Here is a 23,141-nt window from a genome sequence, read left to right on the forward strand (position 1 = left end):
GAAAGAGAGAGAGAGAGAGAGAGAGAGAGAGAGAGAGAGAGAGAGAGAAAGAGAGAGAGAGACCCCTCATCATTAGTGTTCCTAGTGAAGCCCTTGCATGGCTATCGTCGTCTTAGTATCTGCTTCTAGGTGAACTTGTATTTACACACATGGTTATACTATAGGAGGAGAGAGAGCTGAAAGAGGTTCTGTGGCTTCACACTTGGGGTCTTGTGTGTACAGTGACCCTGGGAAAAAGGAGATGGCTCTCCATCAGCATTTAAACAACAATACACACCAAATAGAAACCAAACCAACCAACCGACCAATCATGACCTTGGAGACCAGAAAGTGAGAAGAAAGACAGACAGACAACCTCATGCTGTCACAATCCATTGTGGATGCAGATCAATCCTTCCCCACTGAGGCCTGGTTCCAATTCTTTCAGGAGTTCATTTTCTGCTTCTACCATGTGGATTCTGGGGACTGAACTCAGATCATCAGTATTGAAGCCCATACCTTACCCACTGAGCGATCTCACTGGTCCCCAACCTATTTCTTTCTTTCTTTCTTTTTTTTTTTTAAAGATTTATTTATTTATTTATTTATTATATGTAAGTACACTGTAGCTGTCCTCAGATACTCCAGAAGAGGGCATCAGATTTCATTATGGATAGTTGTGAGCCACCATGTGGTTGCTGGGATTTGAACTCGGGACCTTCAGGAGAGCAGTCAGCGCTCTTAACCACTGAGCCATTTCGCCAGCCCCCCAACCTACTTCTTAGCAGCAGTTTTAACATCCTCTAGAGCTAAAAACCAGACCTTCATGAGCTAGATGGAGGCTTTCTGCCATGGCTCAGTCTGCTACAACAAAATAAATACCACATACTAGGTGGCTCAAAGAGATGATACTTGTTTCTTATCATTTTGGGAGGAGAGAGAGAGAGAGAGAGAGAGAGAGAGAGAGAGAGAGAGAGAGAGAGAGAGATCCCTAATAAAGATCTTAATTTGGCTCATACTCTGGATTCATGTGCCTGCTGTTAGAGTATCAAGTGCATCGCTCCCTTAATCTGTGTAATTATTTCACTCCAAATAAAGTCATTTTGTTACTTTTGTAAAAGGAAAAAAAAATAGGGAGATTTAACCTGAATCTAAATACCTCCCCCAAGTTTGACCTCCAAACACCTCCCATTGAGGTTAGGTAAATTTGGGGTGGGGGTGCTTGTGACACAAGAGTAGCCTGTAACAGTTCCTGTCAGTGGTATTGAGGGGCACTCAATCCCTCAGACAGTCCTCCGCCATGTGGGCGGTGTGGCTAGGTCTAAGATGTTCCCACTCCCCTTGTGGAAGATGGAATTCAACTCTGAATCCGAGGACTAGGGCCACAAAGCCTTAAAAAGTGGTGTCAGCCGGAGAGAGCAGCTCGCCAGGGAATTCATTTTATCTTATCTCCCAGCAGCTGTTTTATCTGCAAATAAATGTTAAAGGTGTGGGGGATAATTACATGCATTGTTACAATAGTCTCTAAAACAAACCAAGAAACAGACTGGACAGCCGTGAAGGGTTTTGTGCACCCGGGCAGGTTTGACTGGGGTTTGTCCACATGAAGAAGAGAGAAACGGGGAAGCACAAGGCTAGGACCATTTTACTGGGAGTCGGAGATAGTTTAAAATGCATTGCAAAGGATGATGGCATTGTCACTGACCTCACTTGGGGTTTCGTGATATCATAACTCTTAAGCGTACATCACTTCTCTCATTATTTCTTCGTGGGTCCCCAAACACTATGCTATCTGGTTGCTTCTCACTGCTCGGAGAGATGAGGTCTGTGCCCAGACATCTCTACTCACATCCAGCCAAATAAAGCCTTCTGTGGGCTTTGTTTGAGTGAGGAAAGTAATTGACCGTGTGAATGAGCTATCTCTACTGTTTTGCTCTGCTGCTACCTAAATGTTTTAACAAGTTTATCAGTCGCACTTGCTTAACAAATATGTTAAAAACCGGATCCTTAGCGCAAAAGGCCAAAGCAAATAGGACAAGTCCTGCTGGCTTAAACACTTCCTTCTCACAATAAACCTGAGTTCAAAGAAGCTACAGAAAGGCAAAGTGTACTTTTTAGGGGCAATTCAAGTCAATAAACATTTACTGTTAAAGATCCTTTTAACCCTCCTGGCCCGATACAGTGGGTGCTTTATTCAAGAGGGTGCTGAGCTCCAAATCCTGAACTATTTCTTATTGAGATTATCAGAGAGCATGCAGAGGGACAAGGAATTGAAAAGGCTCCGTTGTGATTCCACGCTCTTTTCCTCTTTACTTTGCCAAAAAAAAAAAAAAAAAAAAAAGAAAAAGAAAAAGAAAAAGAAAAAGAAAAAAAAAGAAAGAGAAAAAAAAAGAAAGAAAAGAAAAGAAACAGCTTTAAGATCCAAGAAACAGCCTATAAAAATGGAAATAGAAATAACACTGGATCCAGATTTTCTTTTCCTATCAGGTTAATATGTTGGGGGCCATACTGATCAACATTCCCCATTACTAGCCAAGACTGTTACTCAGGCTCCATCATCTGTTGGCTTGATGGGACCTGGCTTCCATGCTCACTAATGGTTGCCCAAGGCAGAAGTTCCTAGGAAGGCAGGTAACACCCAGATCCATATGTGACTCTCACATGGCTATCCCAACATATCTGCTGCTCAAAGCCCAGGAGCTCTCGGGACATCTCTTTCAGATGTTCGCACTGGGACTTTTGGGATGGCTTGCAGAGTTTGAGAAAGCCTGAGATTCTGCAGTGAAAAAAAAAAAAAGAAGAAGAAGACATTTAAAAAACAGTGTCTGGGGACAGGGAGGTTAGTGTCATAAGCAACCTTTTTTGGGGGGAGGAGTTATAAATAGGAGAGTCTTGGTAAGTGACATCCAAGTTTAATGCCAGTTATAGCCCCCTGGATGACCTCCTGAAACCCATCCTTGCAGATGCTACGCATCTGTGAAGTCTGAGTTAAGAGCCTCAGCTGTGGCCCAGGCCTGAATAGGCAGCCTGGCTGTGTGCTGACTAGAAATGTTGTCTACTCATCCCTGGAAGTTCCATGAATTGTGAGTGACAGGAGGCCTTCTCAAGAGGATGGGGAAGAACATCAAACAGAGATATAAACATGTCCCAGGTACCTGTGACTGGCTTTTTGGACACATGGTACTAACTCACAGAGGGCAAGGATTTCTCCCGGAAAGGTTCACTGGGATGCAAATTTAATTCATTAATTAAAAAGAAAATTTTAGCCAGGCGTGGTGGTGCACGCCTTTAATCCCAGCACTCAGGAGGCAGAGGCAGGCAGATTTCTGAGTTCGAGGACAGCCTGGTCTACAAAGTGAGTTCCAGAACAGCCAGGGCTATACAGAGAAACCCTGTCTCAAAAAAACCAAAAAAAAAAAAAAAATTTAACCAGTGAGGAGACCACTTTATGTTTTTATTCATAAGGAGTCCAAATACCATCTACATTAATTTTTGTTTTGTTTTTTTGAGGCAGGGTCTCATGTCTCTCAGGCTGGCCTCGAACTTGATGTGTGGCTGAAGCTAACTCCTAACTCCTGATCCTCTTGCCTCGACCTCCCCAGTACTGGTATCTGCGATGTGCACCAATCTGCTAGACTCCATCTTCATTAACATTATCTTTTCCTCTTCTCCCTGGTGGGAAGCCAGAGTTGCTTCTTTAACCATTTCATCCCCACATCAGGCAAGCCTGATGTAGGCTATTATCTGCACTTCTCACAGGTCCTATTTCTTGTCCTTGAGTCAGCCTGGGATAAATGGAGGTGTCTGTCACTCTACCTGGTTCTTGGTCAGCAGGTCCTACTTGTGAGGCTTGGGACTTTACTGTGAGTCACTCAAACTCACACCCATCTCCCACTGAACAGACCACTGACTACGCTGCTTTTCGCTGTGACCATTAGCTCCTTTGTTTAGGCCTTTGTGCCAGCTACTAGAACTACACGGACACAAGGGATATATCACTTCCACAAACCCAGCTCTTTAGTTCGCCCCAAATGAGTAGCAGGAGCACCAATCTTCCATCTCGTTTGCAGGAAACAACACCCACTTCTACACAACTCCAGAAACTCTTAAAAGATGCCAGAGGACCTTGATCCCAGAGCTGATGAGATCCACAGAAGACATCCAGTCTCCAAAGGAGGCACATGTGGAGATCCAAAAGCTGGTCTTGGGTGTGCTCAGACAAAGAAACCCAGAGACACCAATAAATGTGACAGCTTCACTTCTCTTAACGTAGGACTGGATCCACAGTCCGTCCAGTAGGGCACCTCTCTGATCATACTGTAGCAGCCAGGGGAGCCTGCTTTTGCCCGAGAGAAAGCTCTGGAGTGAGGGCAGGTGATTCTATGAGCAGAGGATAGTTTAGAAGGAGTGTTTTGAATGCTCTCACCAGGGACCATGCTAGACTATGGAGGCTGAAGATACCTTGAGGGAGCCCATACTAGTTGTGGGTTATCAAGGTGACTTTGTGAGAGTAAGAGGAGGATCCTACTCCGCAGTGGTACATCAAGGGGCTATGAAGGGCCTCTCATGCAGCCACTGTAGCTGACCCTGGGATATCCGTTCTCCTTGTATATCTCTAGGCCTTTAGGCTACTGGAGTATGTCCATTGCTTTGATGGCACAAATGGTCTTTCTTTTCTTTTAATCAAACCCTTTCATTATGGTTCCCAAAGAGAAATCTTGGTCAAATTACATATTGTCCCATGAAGAACCTTTTACAACTCTGCCCATGAGTTTGGTTCAAACTGAACTGAGAAGGTACAAGATGTCCTTAAACATCATGCTCTTAAACAATTTCTTCTACCTGAGAGGATTCTCTGGGAGCCCCGTGATAGAGCCCCAAGCAGGCTTGACAAGTGTGTGGTTTATCTAAAAATTCTTGTGATCTCCTATTGTCCCCACATATCAACTTAAAGGGTGTGTGTGTTGGGGGGAGGAGCTTAGGGAAGGGAGGGACTTTCTAGGGAGTTCTTACGTTTAGTCTTAATCTTCTGCCAATAATTTACTTTCCTCTGTGTGGCTTAATTGGAAGATTAGGCAGTGAGTTACCAGACTGCATACAGGAAAAAAAGTGTCCTCACTTCTAAGACTTCAAATACTGGTGAACTGCAAGTCTCTGACTGAAAAGTAAGTTCTGGGCTCCTGGATTTGAGTTTTTTGAAAGAGTTATGTGGAGGTCAAAAAAAAAAAAAAAAAAAAAAAAAAGAAAAAGGGCCTTCTTGGACCCTGGACTTCAGTGGCAGATGGTCCAGGTTAGAGCCACAGCTTCCCTGCGTGCAAACTGTGTTCACAGTATAAACTTCTAACCTTCAGTTTAGACCTTTGGTTAAATTTCTTCTGAAGTCTGTTGATTTTGGAACATACACTATTTTCAATTTTCTCCATCTGTAGTCATGACTGCGAATCTGGTGATACTTTGGCCTCCTCTAATAGTTATAGTCATGATTTTTTTTCCTTTTCTTTCATTAACTTGGTTAGAATTGTTCGAGTAGGACTGGCTAGCTAAAGTGACAACCAGCATTTTATCACAGGCAAGCTTTATAGGAATGTTTTGTGTGAAGAAGGCTGATCGCTCTACACTGTTAGCTATAATATCTTTATATTGTCATCTATTTCCATCTGCATACTACCTATATATTATCACCTATGTATTGTTCTGGCAGGTAACATTGGTTAAATTAAGAAAGCTTCTTGAATTTTTTTTTTTAAATGATGAGTGTGTGTCAAAACTTCCCACGTGTGTCCTGATACCCTAGTGATTGCTTTCTTTTTCTTCTGTTAAGATAATCGTGCATTGCTAGCATGTAGAGTAACCATTAACTGTCATCTTTTATAAATCTAAATCTAAGATGAATTTGTTTTTAATATTGTCAGGCCTGACTTGATCATATTTCACTTGGGATTTTTTTTTTCTTTTTCATCTAAATCGGTAAGTGATATCCTTACTCATTTTCGTGCAGGTTGTCTACGTCAGGATCACCAGGGCGACTTCTAATGAACTCTGTTGCTTGAAGGAGAGGCTGGCAGGGCTGGAGGACATGCTGAAGGAAATTTATCTCTCCCTGTCCCTGGTCCTGGTGTTTGCCTGTGGCCTGCTGTACCAGCTCACCATGAGGTCTCAGTGCTTCTTTGCCTGCCTGCCTCCTTTCTCATTTCCACAGGGACTGGACGGCCTCCTGAGGAGTGGACGAAGCATCATGTTTATAGAGACCTCTGAAAGGGTGGAGCCACCTCCGATGGTCTCCTGTGCTGTGGAGTCTGCTGCTAAAATCTATCCTGAGCAGCCCATCATCTTCTTCATGAAAGGACTCAGGGACTCCGTACAGCTGACTTCAAATACCAGCTACCCAGCCTTCTCCCTCCTCTCGGCCATTAATAATGTTTTCTTTGTGCCTTTGGACATGGAAAGACTGTTCAAAGACACACCCTTGTTTTCGTGGTACACAAAAGTAAGTATTCAAATCATCAAGTCTGTGTTGGGTGGGAGAAACAGAACAAGTAGGAAATGGGTTCAATACTCTTACTGTAGACAGGCAAACTGAGGGTAAGGGCTCAGAGAGCCGAGTCTAGCACTCAGACTGCTGGGTTCCTACTTGGTCTCTGTTCAGCCTGTGGCATTCTGGTTCAGGTAAATGTCATTCTCGTTGGCAATTGCACTGGTTCCCTCTGCACAGAGGTTTGTTTCCTTGAGGCTCTTTGATATATGGGAGGCTTTTCTTAACTGAATGAATTTTACATCTTTTCTAGGTATATAGAGGTCTTATTTTTCATTATAACTTAAAGCCCACCTATGTTAGACCTTTTCAACACCAGAGGCAGAAATGAAGCGATATTTAAACTGAGAGTGATGTAGGTCGAAAATTGAGGAATGGTTGGTGTCACGGTGTTCCACGGGATCGGGTTGTATTGAGATAGGATGGAGAAGCCACTGAACCCCTAGGAATCTGATGACCCTCCTCTTAGAAGTATGTCGTAACAAAGAAATAATATTTCAGTGTGATGTTGGTCTTACAGAGGATGCTCAGTTGGGTGGTGCTTAAGGGAGTTCAAGAGCAGTTCTCCATTAGACAGGGCTTAGCTGACCGTTTAACTGACATCATATGGAAAGTATAATACAACCCAGAATGAGAGACTCCTCTTCATTCAGTTATTTAACCGACTCCAGCATTAAAAAGAACTGAGGAACCCTTTGTGGGAGACACACCAGTAAACCCACTACTTGGGAGTCGGAAGTATGAAGATCAGGGACTTAACGTCATCTTTCACTTCATAGCAAGTTGTAGGCTATCCTGGGTGACTTGATATTCTGTTTCAAAAAGCAACAACAACAACAACAAAAATTATAAAAGACAAAGACAAATGGAGCCCCCAAACTCCCCGCTGCAACAAACAAACAAAAAACTAAAGAGACTGTATGCTTACAATAGACACTTGAATATGATCGAAATAGGAGCGACTTTCAAAAATGTTGAGCATATAAAGAAAATTATTCATAAAAACAGAAATAATTTGAAAGTTGGTGTCATGACATCTACTTGCCATATGATGTTCCATCTAAACTCTAGGTCACCCTGGACCAAATGTCAGCAAATGTTTAAGCTTTGTGAGCCAAGTAGCAAAAGAGAGGTTATTGTATCCGTTGCCCTGTTAACTTACAAGGGCTCCTCTAACAATTGATCTCAGATTTGTATTTACCCTCTCAGCTCTGGAAGCCACAGTCACAGCAGAGCCTGTGGGGAAGGACTCTTCCTTGCTTCCTATAAGCCTCTTGTAGCCAAGCTGTGCCTTGGCCTGGAGCCTATCAGTCCACTAGTTGCCTCTTTCTTCAAGTCCCCTTGGCCTTTGTGTGTGTAGAGTCTCCAACCACCTCACTCTTTAAATGGCATCTCTGGTATTTTCAAGGACCCATCAGGGTAACCCAGGATCATCACCTCATCTCAATGTACTTAACTTAATCACATCTGCAAAGATCCCCACTCCATATTTACAGGTTCCGGGAATCAGGGCCTGATGTCTTTGGGTGGTCATTATTCAGCCTACTATAGCATAGTCTTAATAGGAAAAAAAGAAAATCCTCCTCTCCCCTCCCCTGCCCTGTCTTGCCCCAATAGCTGGGCTCTGGTGGGTAGTAAGTGGCTGGCAGGCTTGAAGCTAGTTGCTGCCTTTTGGAGGCATTTGTCAGACTAAGCTGTAAGCCTGTTGGGACCCTTCTAGTAGATTAGGTAGGCAAGGGCTGGGGTTGAGGGTAGCTTTTCAGGGGAGGTTTCTCTTTGGGCTCCAGTGACTTTTAGATGCTAAGGTCTTATCTGTTATAAGAACCTGGAAAGGTCAAACTGGAGGTGGCCAGGAGGAAGTAGATCAACTCAAATGTATTAACTGTTCATCTGTTGCTAGTCTTGGCGGTTGCCTGCAGCCAGGGTTCCTGAAAAGTTGGTATCATTGTCCCAGCAACAGCATGGTATGTAATAGGCCAGGAAGGCAGGTGCCAGGAATAGAGGAGACAGATAACTTGCTCTCTGTGGTTCTAAGCTGCTGGAGGATGCCCCAGGACCACACAGCTTGCCCCTTACCTAAGCTAGACTGTTTTCATTTAAACTGTACTCTGCTCCTTGGGCAAAGAAATCTCAAAGCTTGTTATTTGGTGGGGGGGGGGGGAGGCTGCACATTACATCTTCTTTTCGCAGATGAAATACTCAATAAGAATATCAAGCCAGTTGGTGGTGGCACATGCCTTTAGTTGCAGTACTTGGGAGGCAGAAGCAGGAGGATTTCGAGGCAAGCCTGATCTACAGCTTGCTTTAGTACAGCCAGGGCTACATAGTGAGACCCTATTTTTTTATTTTTATTTTTTAAAGTAAAATCTCATTATGGAGGCTGAAGTGATGGCTCAGCGGTTAAAAGCACTGACTGCTCTTCCAGGGGTCCTGAGTTCAATTCCCAGCAACCACATGGTGGCTTGTAACCATCTGTAATGGGATCTTATGCCCTCTTCTGGTGTGTCTGAAGACAGCTACAGCGTATATATATACATATATATATATATATATATATATATATATATATATATATACATATATATATATATATACATATACATATATATATATATATACATATATGTATAATACATTAATAGAAAAAAAAAAAAGAACCTCACAAAACAAACAAACCTCATTTTCGTTCCGAACCAAGGAAGCCTTAGCCGTGTTTAGAAACCTCTTACAGTATGATACAGAAATAACGTCTTGGAACTAAAATCCTTTGGAAAAAACCTTGGCTTGTGCTAAGATGGATCTAGACTTTGTGTCATATTAGATTTTAGGAGCACAGTGAGCCCTGAGGGGCAGGGCCCTCAAGCATCCCTCCATCTGAGTCTGTAGTGCTCTGTGCTAGCGTGCGTAACTGTCATTTCCTAAGCGCTGCTGGGATTGCTATGTAAACCCTGCAGGCAGTTGGAACTCTCAAAGTCCAGAACCAGCATGGCCTCTGTCCTCAGCCCTTCCTCTACTCACCCTTCCTCAGGTGGACAGCAGTCTAAAGCTCACATACAGGCAGGATTCCTCTTCGGCCTCTCTGAGGCTTCTGGTGTTCTATGTGTCTCTTTGTCCAGTCACAACCCTTATGATCCAAACTTATACTGATTATTTACCAAAATGTAGTCCCTTGTGAATGAGTAAATATCTGGAGATAAGATGCTCAGGTTCAAGTTCATCTCATACCCCCACACCCGGGGACAAATGACAAGAGCATTAGATCCTTCAATTTCTCATTTGAAACTTAGCAGGAGCATGCATCCCATCTGTGATGATTTGCATAGATCACAAAGTGCTCTCAGAATGATCACTGACATGGGCTGGTGATCGCTGTTTCTGAGGTTTCAGGAACTGCAAATGACCAGATGGTTTTCAGCAACTGTGAAGTTTTCTACAAAGATTTTGTTGGTTTGCTTCTGTTCTTCTTGGTAGAATCTTTTTCTCATTAATTAATTAATTCATTCATTCATTCATTTTACATCCTGATCATAGCTCCCCTCACTCCTCTCAGTCACACCCTCGCAACCCTCTCCCCCCATTTTTCCTTCCCCTTCTCCTCAGCGTAGTGGGTTCCCCCTCCCCCCATGGGTACCATCCTGCTCTAGGACAAGGTACATCTGCTCCCACTGAGGCCAGACAAGACAGCCCAGCTAAGGAAAAGGGATCCAAAGGCAGACAACAGAGTCAGAGACAGTCCCCATTCCAATTTCTAAGGGACCCACATGAAGACCAAGCTATACATCTGCTACAAAGGTGTGGCAGGGAGTCTAGGTGCAGCCCCTGCTTGCTCTTTGGTTAGTGGTTCAGTCTCTGTGAGCCCCCATGCGCCCAGGTTAGTAGACTCTGTAGGTCTCTCTATAGTGTGCTTGACCCCTATGGCTCTCTCAATCCTCTGCCCCAATGCTTCTACAAGACTCTCAGAGCTCCGCCAAATGTTTGGCTGTGGGTCTCTGCATCTGTTTCCATCAGCTGCTGGATGAAGCCTCTCAGATGGCAATTGTGCCAGGCTCCTGTCTGCAAGTTTGGCAGAGTATCATTAAGAGTGTCAAGGGTTGGCTTTCACCATGGCATGAGTCTAAGTTGGGTCAGTCATTGGCTGGTCACTCTCTCAGTCTCTACTCCATCTTTTTCCCTACACATCTCGTAGGCAGGACTAATTTTGGGTCAAAGGTTTTGTGGGTGGGTTGGTGCCCCCCTTCCTCTACTGGAAGTTCTGCCTGGCTGCAGGAGGTGGCCACTTTAGGCTCATAGTAGAATCTTCACTTAGTTTTTTACTAAGACCAAAGGTCCTTGATTAATCTTTTAATTGATATATTTAAATTCAGAAAAATATATTTGGCTTTTGTATTTGAAGTCTTACCATGTCAAAGGGAAATACTGATATTATATTGATTTCTTTTTATTCCTCTGGGTTCCTCCTCCGTTCTGCTTGTATCTTAAAGCATTTATAATCATTCTTTCTACCCACTCGCTCATCAGCAAACCTAACATGTTTTTATCTGGAATATGGACCATGACCACTTCTGTTACCCCTACCAGGTTATCACCCTGGTCCAAGTCTGGATTAACCCAACAAGCTCCTAGCCTTCTTCTTTGCCCCTATTCTCCTCCAGTTCCCATCATCACCCCAGATTCTTGTCCACACAGCAGTCAAAGGGACCCTTGGAAAACTCAATCAGATTACATCACTCTTTTCTCCTCAACCTTCCAAATAATTTCAAATCTCAACCCCAATGGACATGATCTGACCCCTTTTCCTGTACCCTAATCTGCCCTCATTGCCCACCCCTCTGCCTCCCCCACTCTGCTTCTGCCTGGTAGTCAATATGCTTCTGCCTTAGGGCCCTTCCACTTGCTGACCGCTCCACTTAGAACTTTCTCCCAGATGTGTCTGAGGGGCACACATCTACATGAAAGTTTCCACTGAAACCTAATGTTACATTGTGTGCTCTCTCACCCTCCATCATCCCCTCGCCTGTTGTTCTGTTCTCTTCATAGTCCTTTTCAACACCAATGCAGTATGTGTTGTTCATTGTCGATCTCCTCCCAGTGGAGATGTTTGCCTGTTTGTTCGCTGCTGTGTTTTTAGCAGTGCTCGGTGCACAGTAAGTAGGTGCTCAGTGAATTTTATTGAAGTTCCAAGCAAACAAAGGCAGGTATGCAAGCATCCTCAGATTTTTTTCTTTCGTCAATTTCTCAATTAGTGTGTTGACTTTTTCCCCCCACAAAGTACCAATCTTCAACATTTTGAGGACTTAAAATATCCATCCTTCTGGGGCTGGAGAGATGGCTCAGTGGTTAGGAGCACTGACTACTCTTCCAGAGGTCTTGAGTTCAATTCCCAACAACCACATGGTGGCTCACAACCATCTGTAATGGGATCCGATGCCCTCTTCTGGTGTGTCTGAAGACAGCTATAGTGTACTCACATTTAATAAATAAATAAATAAATAAATAAATAAATAAATAAATAAATAAATCTTTTTATTTTATTTTATTTTTTATTTTTTATTTTTCCTCATTTACATTTTCAATGCTATCCCAAAGGTCCCCCATACCCATCCCCCCAATCCTCTACCTACCCACTCCCCCTTTTTGGCCCTGGCGTTCCCCTGTACTGGGGCATATAAAGTTTGCAAGTCCAATGGGCCTCTCTTTGCAGTGATGGCCAACTAGGCCATCTTTTGATACATATGCAGCTAAAGACAAGAGCTCCCGGGTACTGGTTAGTTCATATTGTTGTTCCACCTATAGGGTTGCAGTTCCCTATAGCTCCTTGGGTAATTTCTCTAGCTCCTCCAAAATAAATCTTTTAAAAAAATTCCATCCAGTACAGCTTGGTGTCTATGGTTATTGCAACCCACGTGGAAGAATGACTCACACTGCTCTTTGTGAAATTCCCCGCTGGATTCTGCCTCTATTTTTCCACTGCTTTGATGAAAGAAAACCATTTTTTGAAATCTTTAATGGCTGCTAAAAAAAAATCTTTGCATTGCTACTGATTGCTACAAACTCTAGACTTCAAGGAAAATTCCTGGGGGGGGGGGTCCGCGGTGGAGGGACGCGCGGTAAAGGTAAATTCAGAATTTTACAATTTGGGTTGCGGTCAAATAGGTTTTGGCGAATCACCTTGTTGCATTCCTTCCTAGCCACCCTTCATGCTTGGAGACCCATTTGTCCCTGTTCCCACAGGTCAACAGCAGTACAGAGAAACACTGGCTCCACGTCAGCTCCGACGCAGCCCGCCTGGCCATCATCTGGAAGTACGGAGGCATCTACATGGACACTGACGTCATCTCCCTTCAGCCCATCCCTGAGGAGAACTTCCTGGCAGCCCAGGGCTCCCGACACTCCAGTAACGGGGTATTTGGGTTCCTCCCCCACCACCCCTTCCTGTGGGCCTGCATGGAGAACTTTGTAGAGCACTATGACTCAACCATTTGGGGCAACCAAGGTCCCCAGTTGATGACAAGGATGTTACGGGTGTGGTGTCGTCTTAAAGACTTCCACGGGTTGGGTGACCTGAAGTGTTTGAATATTTCTTTCCTTCATCCCCAGAGATTTTACCCCATCCCTTATCCACAGTGGAAGCGCTACTACCAAGTGTGGGACAAAGAGCCCAGCTTCAATGAGTCCTACGCACTGCATTTGTGGAACTATATGAATAAAGAGGGCAAGACTGTGGTTAGAGGAAGCAAAACTCTGGTGGAAAATCTCTATCAAAAGCACTGTCCTAAGACTTATAGGGTTCTGATTCAAGGTGCAGAAGGGACAGTGTCCAAGAAGCCAGGCACAGGTTCCAGGTAGAGAGATGTTGCTACTGTGGAAGAGTAGATGCTTCCTGGGCTACCCCATTCTCGCTTGGTCTACATTGTCTCTAGGGGATAGGTGCTAATCCACACCCCCAGGATTAACTTTCCTGGCTATAACTGTATGCTTCCAAAGGAAAGCGGCTGCAAACACAGAAGTTGATTTATCCTTCATGGAACAGCAAGTCTGGGGGCAGATAATTTAGGGCAGGGTATATGGGTTCCTCCCCCACTGTAAATTAACACTGGCCGTTGGAAGCCCATGCTAGAATCTTTCTGTTTGTTTTCCTGCTGTCTATAGTCCATGCTCATGTGGCTGCTGGACCTACAGCTCATCATTTGGGCTATTCCAGACAGTAGGATGACAGAAGAAGGAAAGAAAATGCATCTCATACGACTTTATGCATGTACGGTATAAGTGCAAAAACCATGTATCCTTGTATCTCCCTTGGCTAGATTGTAGCTGCAAGAAAGACTGGGAGGTAGCTAAGAGCTCTGTTTACTGTTCTATTGTCATTAAATATTAAGATTAATTTTAACACCTGTCAGAATGAAGGGACCTGGCTGCTTGTTGTTTTGTTTTGATTTTTGAGATAGGGTCTCACTATGAAGATCAGGATAGTATCCAACTCACCGAGATCCTCCTGCCTCTACCTCCCTTATGCTGGGATTAAAGGCATGTGACATCCATCACACCTGGCCCTTGATTTAGACATTAATGTATTAATCCATTTTCTGTCACTGTAACAAAATATCCAAACTGGGAAATTTATTAAGAAAAGATATTTATAGAACTGGAGACTGAGCTCTTGACCCAGATGACTCTGCTCTAGTGAAGCCATCGTGGAGAGTGGCATCACAGTGACAGGGAACATGTCACATGGCGAGTCAGAAAGCCAGAGGAGCTCAGGAACAAGTCGTGCCCCCTCCCCGCCTCCTCATCCCTAGAGAGCTTGGTGTCAGAGGGAAGGTCTTGCTGTGTCCCAGGCAGGCCTCAAACTCTCAATCCTTTTTCCTAAGGAAAAAGGGGCTGGGATTACAGGTATGTGCCACCATAGCCCACTCAGGCTTCCTCTTTTTATAGGAACTAACTGGAATCCCATCAAAAGTACATTAACTCCTTGTGATGGAATCCTCCCATGACATGGAGACTGGGCTAGAAATACACAAAACCAGGTATAAACTACAGCAATGTTCATTAACTCATTAACTCAGTACATACTAATTGATCTTCCTGGGTACCAAGCACTAATTTAGGGAACAAAGATGCAGGTGGACCAAGAAGCCTTGGTCCCAGCACATGTATCCTAATTCCTGGTCACTTGTCTTCAGGATACTGTCTCCCTTCACAGGCTGCCTTCCCCACACTTCCCCTTTCCAACACACACCTTTATCTTACTACCCCAGCTGTTGATTAAGAGCAAATTCTAAGCTCAAACTATTTTAATCTGCTTTGTCCATAGATGCAAATGAAATTGAATTTCTCCAGCATCATGTTGTTCATATGTGATTTTTATTGTTCAATTATAAATAAACTCATTTCTGATTTTCAAGAGGCCTAGGAAAAATTATTTTCTGTAAGCAGTTTTCAGCCAAGATTTTCTCGAATGTTACCCTTGGTTGCTTGCTTTATGGAAAAATTTACTTTTTTTTTCCCCAAACACAAAATTGAGATGATGTCTTATGAAACTACATCCATCTATTGCCTCTCATTCTTAAATTTCCCTTTTCAAGAATCATGAGCTAGAGAAAGTACCCAAGGAGTTAAAGGGATCTGCAACCCTATAGGTGGAACAACATTATGAACTAACCAGTACCCCGGAGCTCTTGACTCTAGCTGCATATGTATCAAAAGATGGCCTAGTCGGCCATCACTGGAAAGAGAGGCCCATTGGACACGCAAACTTTATATGCCCCAGTACAGGGGAACGCCAGGGCCAAAAAGGGGGAGTGGGTGGGTAGGGGAGTGGGGGTGGGTGGCTATGGGGGACTTTTGGTATAGCATTGGAAATGTAAATGAGCTAAATACCTAATAAAAAATGGAAAAAAAAAGAATCATGGCTCTGATAGTCTGATTAAAACAACTGGTGATCAAGGGTATGCAGAGAAACCCTGTCTCGAAAAACAAACAAAACCTCCCCCCAAAACAAAACAACCCCCCCCATAAAACCACCCCTGTCGAGCTGGCCAGCTGGGCAAAGGTGCTTGCTGCCAAACTTGAGGGCTGAGTATGAGCCTTGGACCCAGGTACTGGAAGGAGAGAACCAACTCTTGCAAGTTGACCTCTGTGTACTGTGTGCTGTGGTATAGAAATCACACATCTACACACCCACACCTACACCCCTCCCCACTCTACACACACACTGAATACATGTTAAAGAAACCAAACAACCTCAAACACTCCAAACCCTGTGTCCTGGCTCAGCCTGTTGGCTCTTATTGCTGTATCTGAGGAAAGCCCTCCAGCGAACATTCCTGAACACAAAAGTTTGAGAGACTTGAGGGAAAACACTTTAAACTTCTCAAAAATCTATCCTGTTTCCAGGGAGACCAAATAGGTCAACAGCAATGTCACACATATTTCTTTAGGCTGGGTTGCATTTGTGTGTAGTTTTGAGGAGATAACAGTAATTTGGTGTTTATAGAGAGTCCTTCGTTTGCTGTAAAATGAGTTTTTGATTAATAAATATGGAAAATAAATTATTAACTTATATAAGAAGTACTATTTGTACAGTAGAAAGGAGTGAATTTAAAAGGCTGCAGTGTTGGTTCTGAGGAAAACTGAGCAATGCAAATTTCCTTGTTCATTTTGGAAAGGTTGATCGTTACCTATGTTTAACCAGATATAGATTCTTATTCTTATTGTGTAATATATGCAATAACAGGGTTTTTTATGTTGGGATATTTTTCTATTTTTATTAATTTTTAACCACTCTATATGTTAAGAACAATAATACTTTAATAATATATTGCCTTTTTCAGTCTGTTAATTTTTGATTTTACTATTTATTGAAAATTAAGAAATTATTCTTTAGTAATTTCACACATGAATACAATGCATTTAGAGTATATCTATCCTGTTGTTCTCCTCCTCCTCCTCCTTCTCTTCCTTGTCCTCCTCCTTCTCCTCTTCTTCCTCCTCCACCTCTTCCTCTTACTCCTCCTCCTCTTCTTCCTCTTCCTCCTCCTCCTCTTCCTCCTCCTCCTCTTCCTCCTCCTCCTCTTCTTGTTTTTCTATCCACTGAGTCCAGTTGGCGCTGCCTGTATGTGCATGGCTTTGGGCAGCATCCACTAAATCACAAGGAACCTGTCACAGGCCATACAGCTAAAGAAAATGAACTCTCCCTATCCCAGAATCCACCAACTGACAATAGCTCCTCAGATCAAGCTGGGGCCTCATGAATCCCTTCCTTCTCCTGCTGGAGTGTTGCCTGGGTTGATCTTGGACCAGCAACCGCAGCTCTTGAAACTCATGAATGCTTTGGCCCTGTCATATCCAGAAGACAGTATTTCACAGCGATTTTCCTTGACCTCTGGCTCTTGAAATCTTTTGGCACTCACGAGGCGGAGGTGGGTGGATCTCTGTGAAGCTGGAGGGCGGCCTGCCTGGTCTACACAATGAGCTTCAGGCCATCCAGGACTACGTAACAAGACCATGCCTTAAAAATTAAAGAAATGAAAAAGAATTAAGTATTTGCTTAAAAGACAATCTGATCCCATGGCCCTTTTTAGTGGTAGTTGGGTGTTATTTCTTAGTCAAGTTTGCTGTACCAGGCGTGAGTGCTCTCCTTTGGTGTGTACCTAAAACAGCCTAAATCCAACTGAAAAGTTGTCAGCTACTTCCAAAATGATATATTCATGTCATTATTGTTCCAATGGGCTTATCTTGCCAGAGTGATCATTATTGTAATTCATAAGGCTACAGTAGGCACAGCAGGATACGACTATTGACCATTTTTCTTCCCCAGCAGTCTGAAAAGCACCTTCTGGTACTGTGAACATAGCCAGCAAGCAGGGTTTTCCAGATCAGTACTACCTGATTTCCCCTATGCCCTAGGATTAGACTGTGGTGTTTCAGCAATTGTGTCTTACCATCAAGTTCTGGTGGGTAACCAAGAGCACTGTCAAGCTCTTCCACAGAGGCCTGGTCAGGCTATGCTCAAAGGTTAGCTCATAGACAGGGTCTTAAGTGTAATTTCTGAATACAGAAATTAGTATTAGTAATTTCTAATTACTAATAGCAGGTTTTGTGGTGGTCTCCTTGATCATGCTGGCACAGGAATTCTTGATTTGGGAGTTTAAGACAGTCATGTCTTTATTTTTATGAACTTCTAGTGTTTATAATTCTTTACAGTTATGAATATAGACCACAATGCAGAGCAGTATTGATAGCATCGGGCCAGCCTATGCCCTGTCATTTAACATCCCGGCCACTTTTGTATTGTGTTAAAGTCACAGCTATGTTGGACTATTATTTACACTCTTAGAAATCTTGATCAGGTGCATTTTGTGAATTAGATGCTATATTTGCAATGCAAAGCCATCCTCAAGCTGGGAAAGATGAATTTCCTCCTAAACGACAGGAGTTCTAGGCAAAAAGTCACTGAGATGGGTCTGTCCTGATCTCCATCTCCATCTCTGCCAGCCAATTGAGTAACTGATCAGCCTGTCTTCTTCCTGGTCTTTTAGGCTTCTTTGAACCCTGCATTTCCATTGTTCTTTCAGAAGACATCCTTTCCCTGAAGAAGAGAGGTCTCTTCTGGAAGGGAAAGATTTTCTTCAAAGTGATGTTTTCAGGGAAAGGCTAGATTGATATAAGCTCTAAATAATGAAATAAGCTCTAAATAACGAAGAGCGGCCCCTCCCCCCACCCCCAGCTCCAGTCACTCCAGACAGGTGAGCATGCAGGCCTTTTGTTGCTGGATTCTTGGATTTTTGGTGTTTTTTTTTTTTTTTTTTTTTTTTTTTTTTTTTGAGACAGGATTTCTCTGTGTAACAGATTTGACTGTCCTCACTCTGTAGACCAGACTTGCCTCAAACTCGCAGAGATCAGCCTGCCTCTGCCTCCCGAGTCCTGAGATTAAAGGTGTGTACCACTACTGCCTGGCCAGATTCTCCAATTTTTCAAGAGAAATGACCAAACTAGGTTTTTGGGTAACATCTCCCTCTGACCACGTGTCTCCATATCCCTGAATCAGCGGCATGTAAACTCAACAAAGCACCTTTGACCTAAAGCAACCTCATAGATCATCAGTGGCCATGCTAGAGGTTTGGATGGGTGCTGGCTTCTTTGTTATAATGGCAGCAAATTTGGGGGATGCTCAGATATTTCTTACTGTTTCCTGTGGTTCCTGTGTGAGGTGTAGGGCAGGGTATATCTGTGATAAGATCTAAGCTGGGCCAAGAGTAGAAATAGAGCTCTAGGCTGAGGAGATAAAGGGCTGCAGAGCAAGGTGGGAATCACAGCTACTAAAACCCAGTTAACGGTCACAACTCCAGAAGTTCAGGGTGGCAGTGATCTCGAGCCAATTTGCTCCCCGTGGACCTAGACATGGACTAACCAAGGGCCCCACTGTGGCTGCCATATTGGATCCTGTGGCCTCAGCAGGTGACAGTTATTCAGTGCTTGTGATTTCTCACCAAAACAATCAATCAAATAAACAAACAAACAAACACCAAACCTTGCACATGCTATGCAGTCAAGACTTTCTCGTATCAAATGTTGAACTGAGGCCCAGGGAAAAGGAAATAAATACCTGAGCATCTCACGTGTGGGAGGACAGCTGAAGATGGGGCTTAGGCTTTCGGCCAAGGTTAACCTGGGTCCATATCAAGTTTGCCTTAGCAAAGGAAGGCAACTGGTTTATGCACAGGGAAACTGAGGCTGGTGGAAATCACACACACAAACGTACACACAGCTACCATCAGCTACCCTCTGTAAACTCTGAGGATTGTGGTGAGACAATAGCCAATAGGCAAGAATACTAAATGTGAGCCCAGAAGGATATACCATGGATGGCCCAGGCCTGAGCTGAGCTTAGGAATATTTTAGCTCACTCAGTGTTCATGAACAACGTCACTGATTTAAGTTTATTTTTCCCACCTTACAGCTAAGAAAACTGAAGGTCACAGAGGTTAAAGGTGACATGTCCAGGGTTACAGAGTTTGGGGGTGAGGAATATAGACTTGTCTTTGATTTCAAAGCCTGGAAACTTTGCTCTCAGCTAGTGAAGGGGGTATCCTGGTCAAAAGAGAAGAAAAGCAAGATGTCCCATTGGAGGACCTGACTTATAGACAGCCTTTCTTGTTTCTTGTGTCTGATCCCATTCCCCCCCCCCCCCTTACACTTAAAACATTGTGCTAAAGTAGATGCAACATAAGACTCACTGTTTTAACCGTTCTAGTATAAAATTCAGGACATTATACATCTACATTGTCATGTATCTGTCCCTACTGTCATCTCTGAAAGCGTCTCACTATTCTTTCCCACCTGAAACTTCTCACTCATCAAGAGTCACCTTAGCGCCCCACCCCCACCCCCCATTGCTATGGCTTCTAGTAACCACTCTCCAACATTTGTCTCCATGAACTTGACTCTTTGTGGTTAAGCCCTGTAAGTGGAATCACATGTCCTTTTCCTTTTATGAGTAGCTTCTTTTACTTTGTATATCTGTTAGCTTTCTATGAAAGAATCTCCTGACTTCTTTCCTGAAGCAGGAGCTGGGATCTCACTCTCACTCTCAAGGTCTCTACCTAATAACTGAAGTCTCCCTACTAGGCCTCGTCTCTTAAAGGTCACACCAAACTCCCATAGCTCCATACTGGGGACCAAGACTTTACCACATGGACATTTGGGGACTCCTAACCAAACAATGTTAAGGATGGGGACTCCAGGAAGTGATGCAGTTATGAGAGTAGAGCCCTCCCAGCTGGATTCAGTGCCCTTACAGAAGAGTCTTTTGAGAGCTACTAGATCCTTCTACCATGTTGATTAGAAATAGAGCTCTAGGCTGAGGAGATAAAGGGCTGCCATATTGGATGCTGTGGCCTCAGCAGATGACAGTTATTCAGTGCTTGTGATTTCTCATCAAAACAAACAAACAAACAAACAAACAAACACCAAACCTTCACTCCAGGAAGTGATGCAGTTATGAGAGTAGAGCCCTCCCAGCTGGATTCAGTGCCCTTACATAAGAGTCTTTTGAGAGCTACTAGATCCTTCTACAATGTTGATCAGGAAATAGGTGCTCAGCAGATGGGATCTGCTGATGCCTTGATCTTAGACTTCCTAGCTTCCAAGAGCAGAGCGAAGGGGTTTCTGTTTAGTCTGTAGTATTGTATCACAGTAGTCTAAATGGACTAAGACAAATCTGGTCCATGTAATAACACATGCCAGTATTTCCTTCCTCATTAAGGGTGAATGATATTCCATTGTATGTGTAAGCCACGTGTTCTTAGCCAATCAGCTGCCCATGGGCGCTTGGATTACTTCCACATTTTGGCTGTTGTAAATAATGTTATTATTTTATTGTACATTGTGTGTGTGTGCGCGCACGCACATATCTGTATATACAGATGTCAGAGGACAAGTTTCAGGAGTTGTTTCCTTCCACGGTGTGGGTTACAGGAATCCAATCCAGGATATCCGACTTGATGACAAAGCCCTTTACCTGCTGAGCCATTTTGACAGCTCATTAAATACAAGTGTCCAAGAGTTTGTTTGGGGTCTTGCTTTAAGCTTCTTTGGATATAGATCTAGACATGTGCCTTATTTATTATTCTGTTGCTGAGAAGAGACCCCATGACCAAGGTAACTCTTATGAAAAAGAAAAGTACTTAACTGGAGGCTTGCTTACAGTATCAGAGGCTTAGTCCATTTATCATAATTGCAGGGAGTATGGTAGCAGGCAGGCCTGGTGTTGGAGAAATAGTTAAGAGTTACATCCTGACCCACCTGACCCGTAAGGGTGGGCGAAGACTGGGTCTGACATGGGCGTTTTGAAACCTCAAAGCCCACCTCCAGTGTCACACTTTCTCCAACAAGGCTATACCTCCTAATCCTTGTAATATTTTCAAATAGTGCTGAATCATGGCAAACCATTTTGTTTCCCACAGTGGCAGTACCATTTTGAATTCCCATCAATAACGCACAGAAATTTGAGTTTCTCCCCACCCTTGGCAACGTTTATTCCTAGGGCTTTTGTCCTTGCTGTCCCCAAGATGCAGAGCTTGGCATTTTGAAGCTGTGTTGAGAGAAAGGCCCTAAGATACAACAAACCCTCCCAGAACTTAAAGTCACGAGATGAGAGTCCCAACGAGAGGGGGCAGGGATCTATAATCAGGAGAGAAAATATAATACCCCCAACTCCTGCCGGAGCTTTCTGGGCAACGTTAATGGATAAGGGATCTGAAAGGTGATTGCCATCTGATCAAATTGGAGCACACCTATGGGTCTCCTAATGTGGCTCAGGTCAAATTCCTTTAATTTTGCGGGCTTGCCAACAGTCGCTGCATCCTGCCATGTGAAGTGAAGGGATGGTGACAGAGTCTGTCCTGCCGCTCATCAAGGCCTGGGAACTTGGATGCTGGATTTCCTTAACGAATTCAAAGCAGCACTCCCTCCTTCCCCCCAACCCCCCTCCCTTGCAACTCTAAAAATAGCTGTTCCCGGGCTCTGGGGAGAGGCTCCGCCTCTGCTGTGGGTGGATGGGCTGGGGGTAGGGGTTGGGGTGGGAAGCACCGCAGACCCCAGGCCTGAGCTACTGGCGGGGAGAGACGCGTAGGGTCCGCGCGGCTGGCAGCATCCTCGGGCTGCACTGTAGGAGATGGAGTGAGTCTGGACTTGCGGATGGGGTGAGTCGGGACGTGGGAACCTCTAAGACCTCCAGTCGCCGGCCCTTGTTCCGGGTGACCCCCAGACTGCCACAGGCCTCCCAGGAAAACTATGTCTGGAATCCAGCGGGGAGCCGCCGGAGGGAGCGCGGTTCCAGGCGGAGCTACTTGGCCGCTGCGCGCGCAGGTTAAACATTAGTGGCTGCGGTAGCCAAGCGAGGAAAGGAGCTGCGTGGTCGAGGGTGCTTCACGACGTCCCGCTCCCTGTGCCTCCATCCCTTTATCCCAGCGGCTTCGGATTGTGCAGGACTGAGGTACCCTGCGGGGGGGAAGAGCTCGCATGCCAGGAGACACGGAGGCGCGGAATGGGGGATGTCTGACACCCAACCCTCGGCGTTTTCAGGAGTGTGGTCTTGGGAAATGCAGTTTTTGAAAACAGTAAAGCGATCTAAGGGACTGCAGATCCGAGTTCTGTGGGAAGTGGGGTTCGGTTACTAACGAGATGATTTTTAAATAAAGATTGGCGTGTCTAGGTTCCTCCGCTTCCGGTCCCGGGCTGAAGTTTAACGGGAGCACAGACTTAGGGGTGGATGAGAGTAGAAGTCCACAGGGCAAGTGTGTACCAGGCAGGATCAGAGGACAGGGCCTGGTAGAATTGCCTTCACAACGGTCCTGAAGGGCCCAGGGCCGGTGCTGTCCTGGCCATGTCTCCAGGAATTGGTTTCTAACAGGATTAGGCCTAGGGAGTGTGAGATGTTCCAACCCTGCTCTCCCATCTGTCTGTAAGTGTTCAGCAAGATGGTCACTTCCTTCCCCAAGGTGTGGTCTGGCAGGGGAAAACTACCCTGCTCAGAGAAGGTTGTCTGTCTGTCTGCTTGCTCCCTCCTGTGGAAATGGTTTTAGATCATTAAAGTACAGAACCTTCCTAATGCTGCAGGCCTTTAATACAG

The 23,141-nt window shown here is 44.4% G+C and overlaps 2 protein-coding genes across 11 annotated transcripts in view; both read left to right on the plus strand.

Moving 5' to 3' along the window:
- The window catches only part of A4gnt (alpha-1,4-N-acetylglucosaminyltransferase), a 31,189-nt gene extending 16,279 nt beyond the window's left edge, over positions 1–14,910 (plus strand). The window contains exons 1-3 of one of the 3 annotated variants that reach the window (NM_001077424.2): positions 5,045–5,144; positions 5,978–6,466; positions 12,743–14,910. In NM_001077424.2, the coding sequence (NP_001070892.1) occupies positions 6,056–6,466; positions 12,743–13,357 (1,026 nt within the window). In that variant the 5' untranslated portion in view covers positions 5,045–5,144; positions 5,978–6,055 and the 3' untranslated portion in view covers positions 13,358–14,910. Of the gene's footprint in view, positions 1–5,044; positions 5,145–5,556; positions 5,681–5,977; positions 6,467–12,742 lie in introns of those variants that run through there. The other 2 variants (XM_006511244.4, XM_006511246.4) reach the window with 2 other exon arrangements.
- Positions 14,911–22,043: 7,133 nt separating this feature from the next.
- Dzip1l (DAZ interacting protein 1-like) overlaps positions 22,044–23,141 on the plus strand; it is a 40,575-nt gene continuing 39,477 nt past the window's right edge. For 2 of the 8 annotated variants that reach the window (XM_006511474.3, XM_030244631.1), the window contains exon 1: positions 22,044–22,212. The gene's annotated coding sequence lies outside the window, so the exon portion shown is untranslated. Of the gene's footprint in view, positions 22,506–23,141 lie in introns of all 8 variants that reach the window. The other 6 variants (XM_006511475.4, XM_030244632.1, XM_030244633.1 and 3 more) reach the window with 5 other exon arrangements.

The sequence above is a fragment of the Mus musculus genome, chromosome 9, assembly GCF_000001635.26.
Source record: "Mus musculus strain C57BL/6J chromosome 9, GRCm38.p6 C57BL/6J".
NCBI lineage: Eukaryota > Metazoa > Chordata > Mammalia > Rodentia > Muridae > Mus > Mus musculus.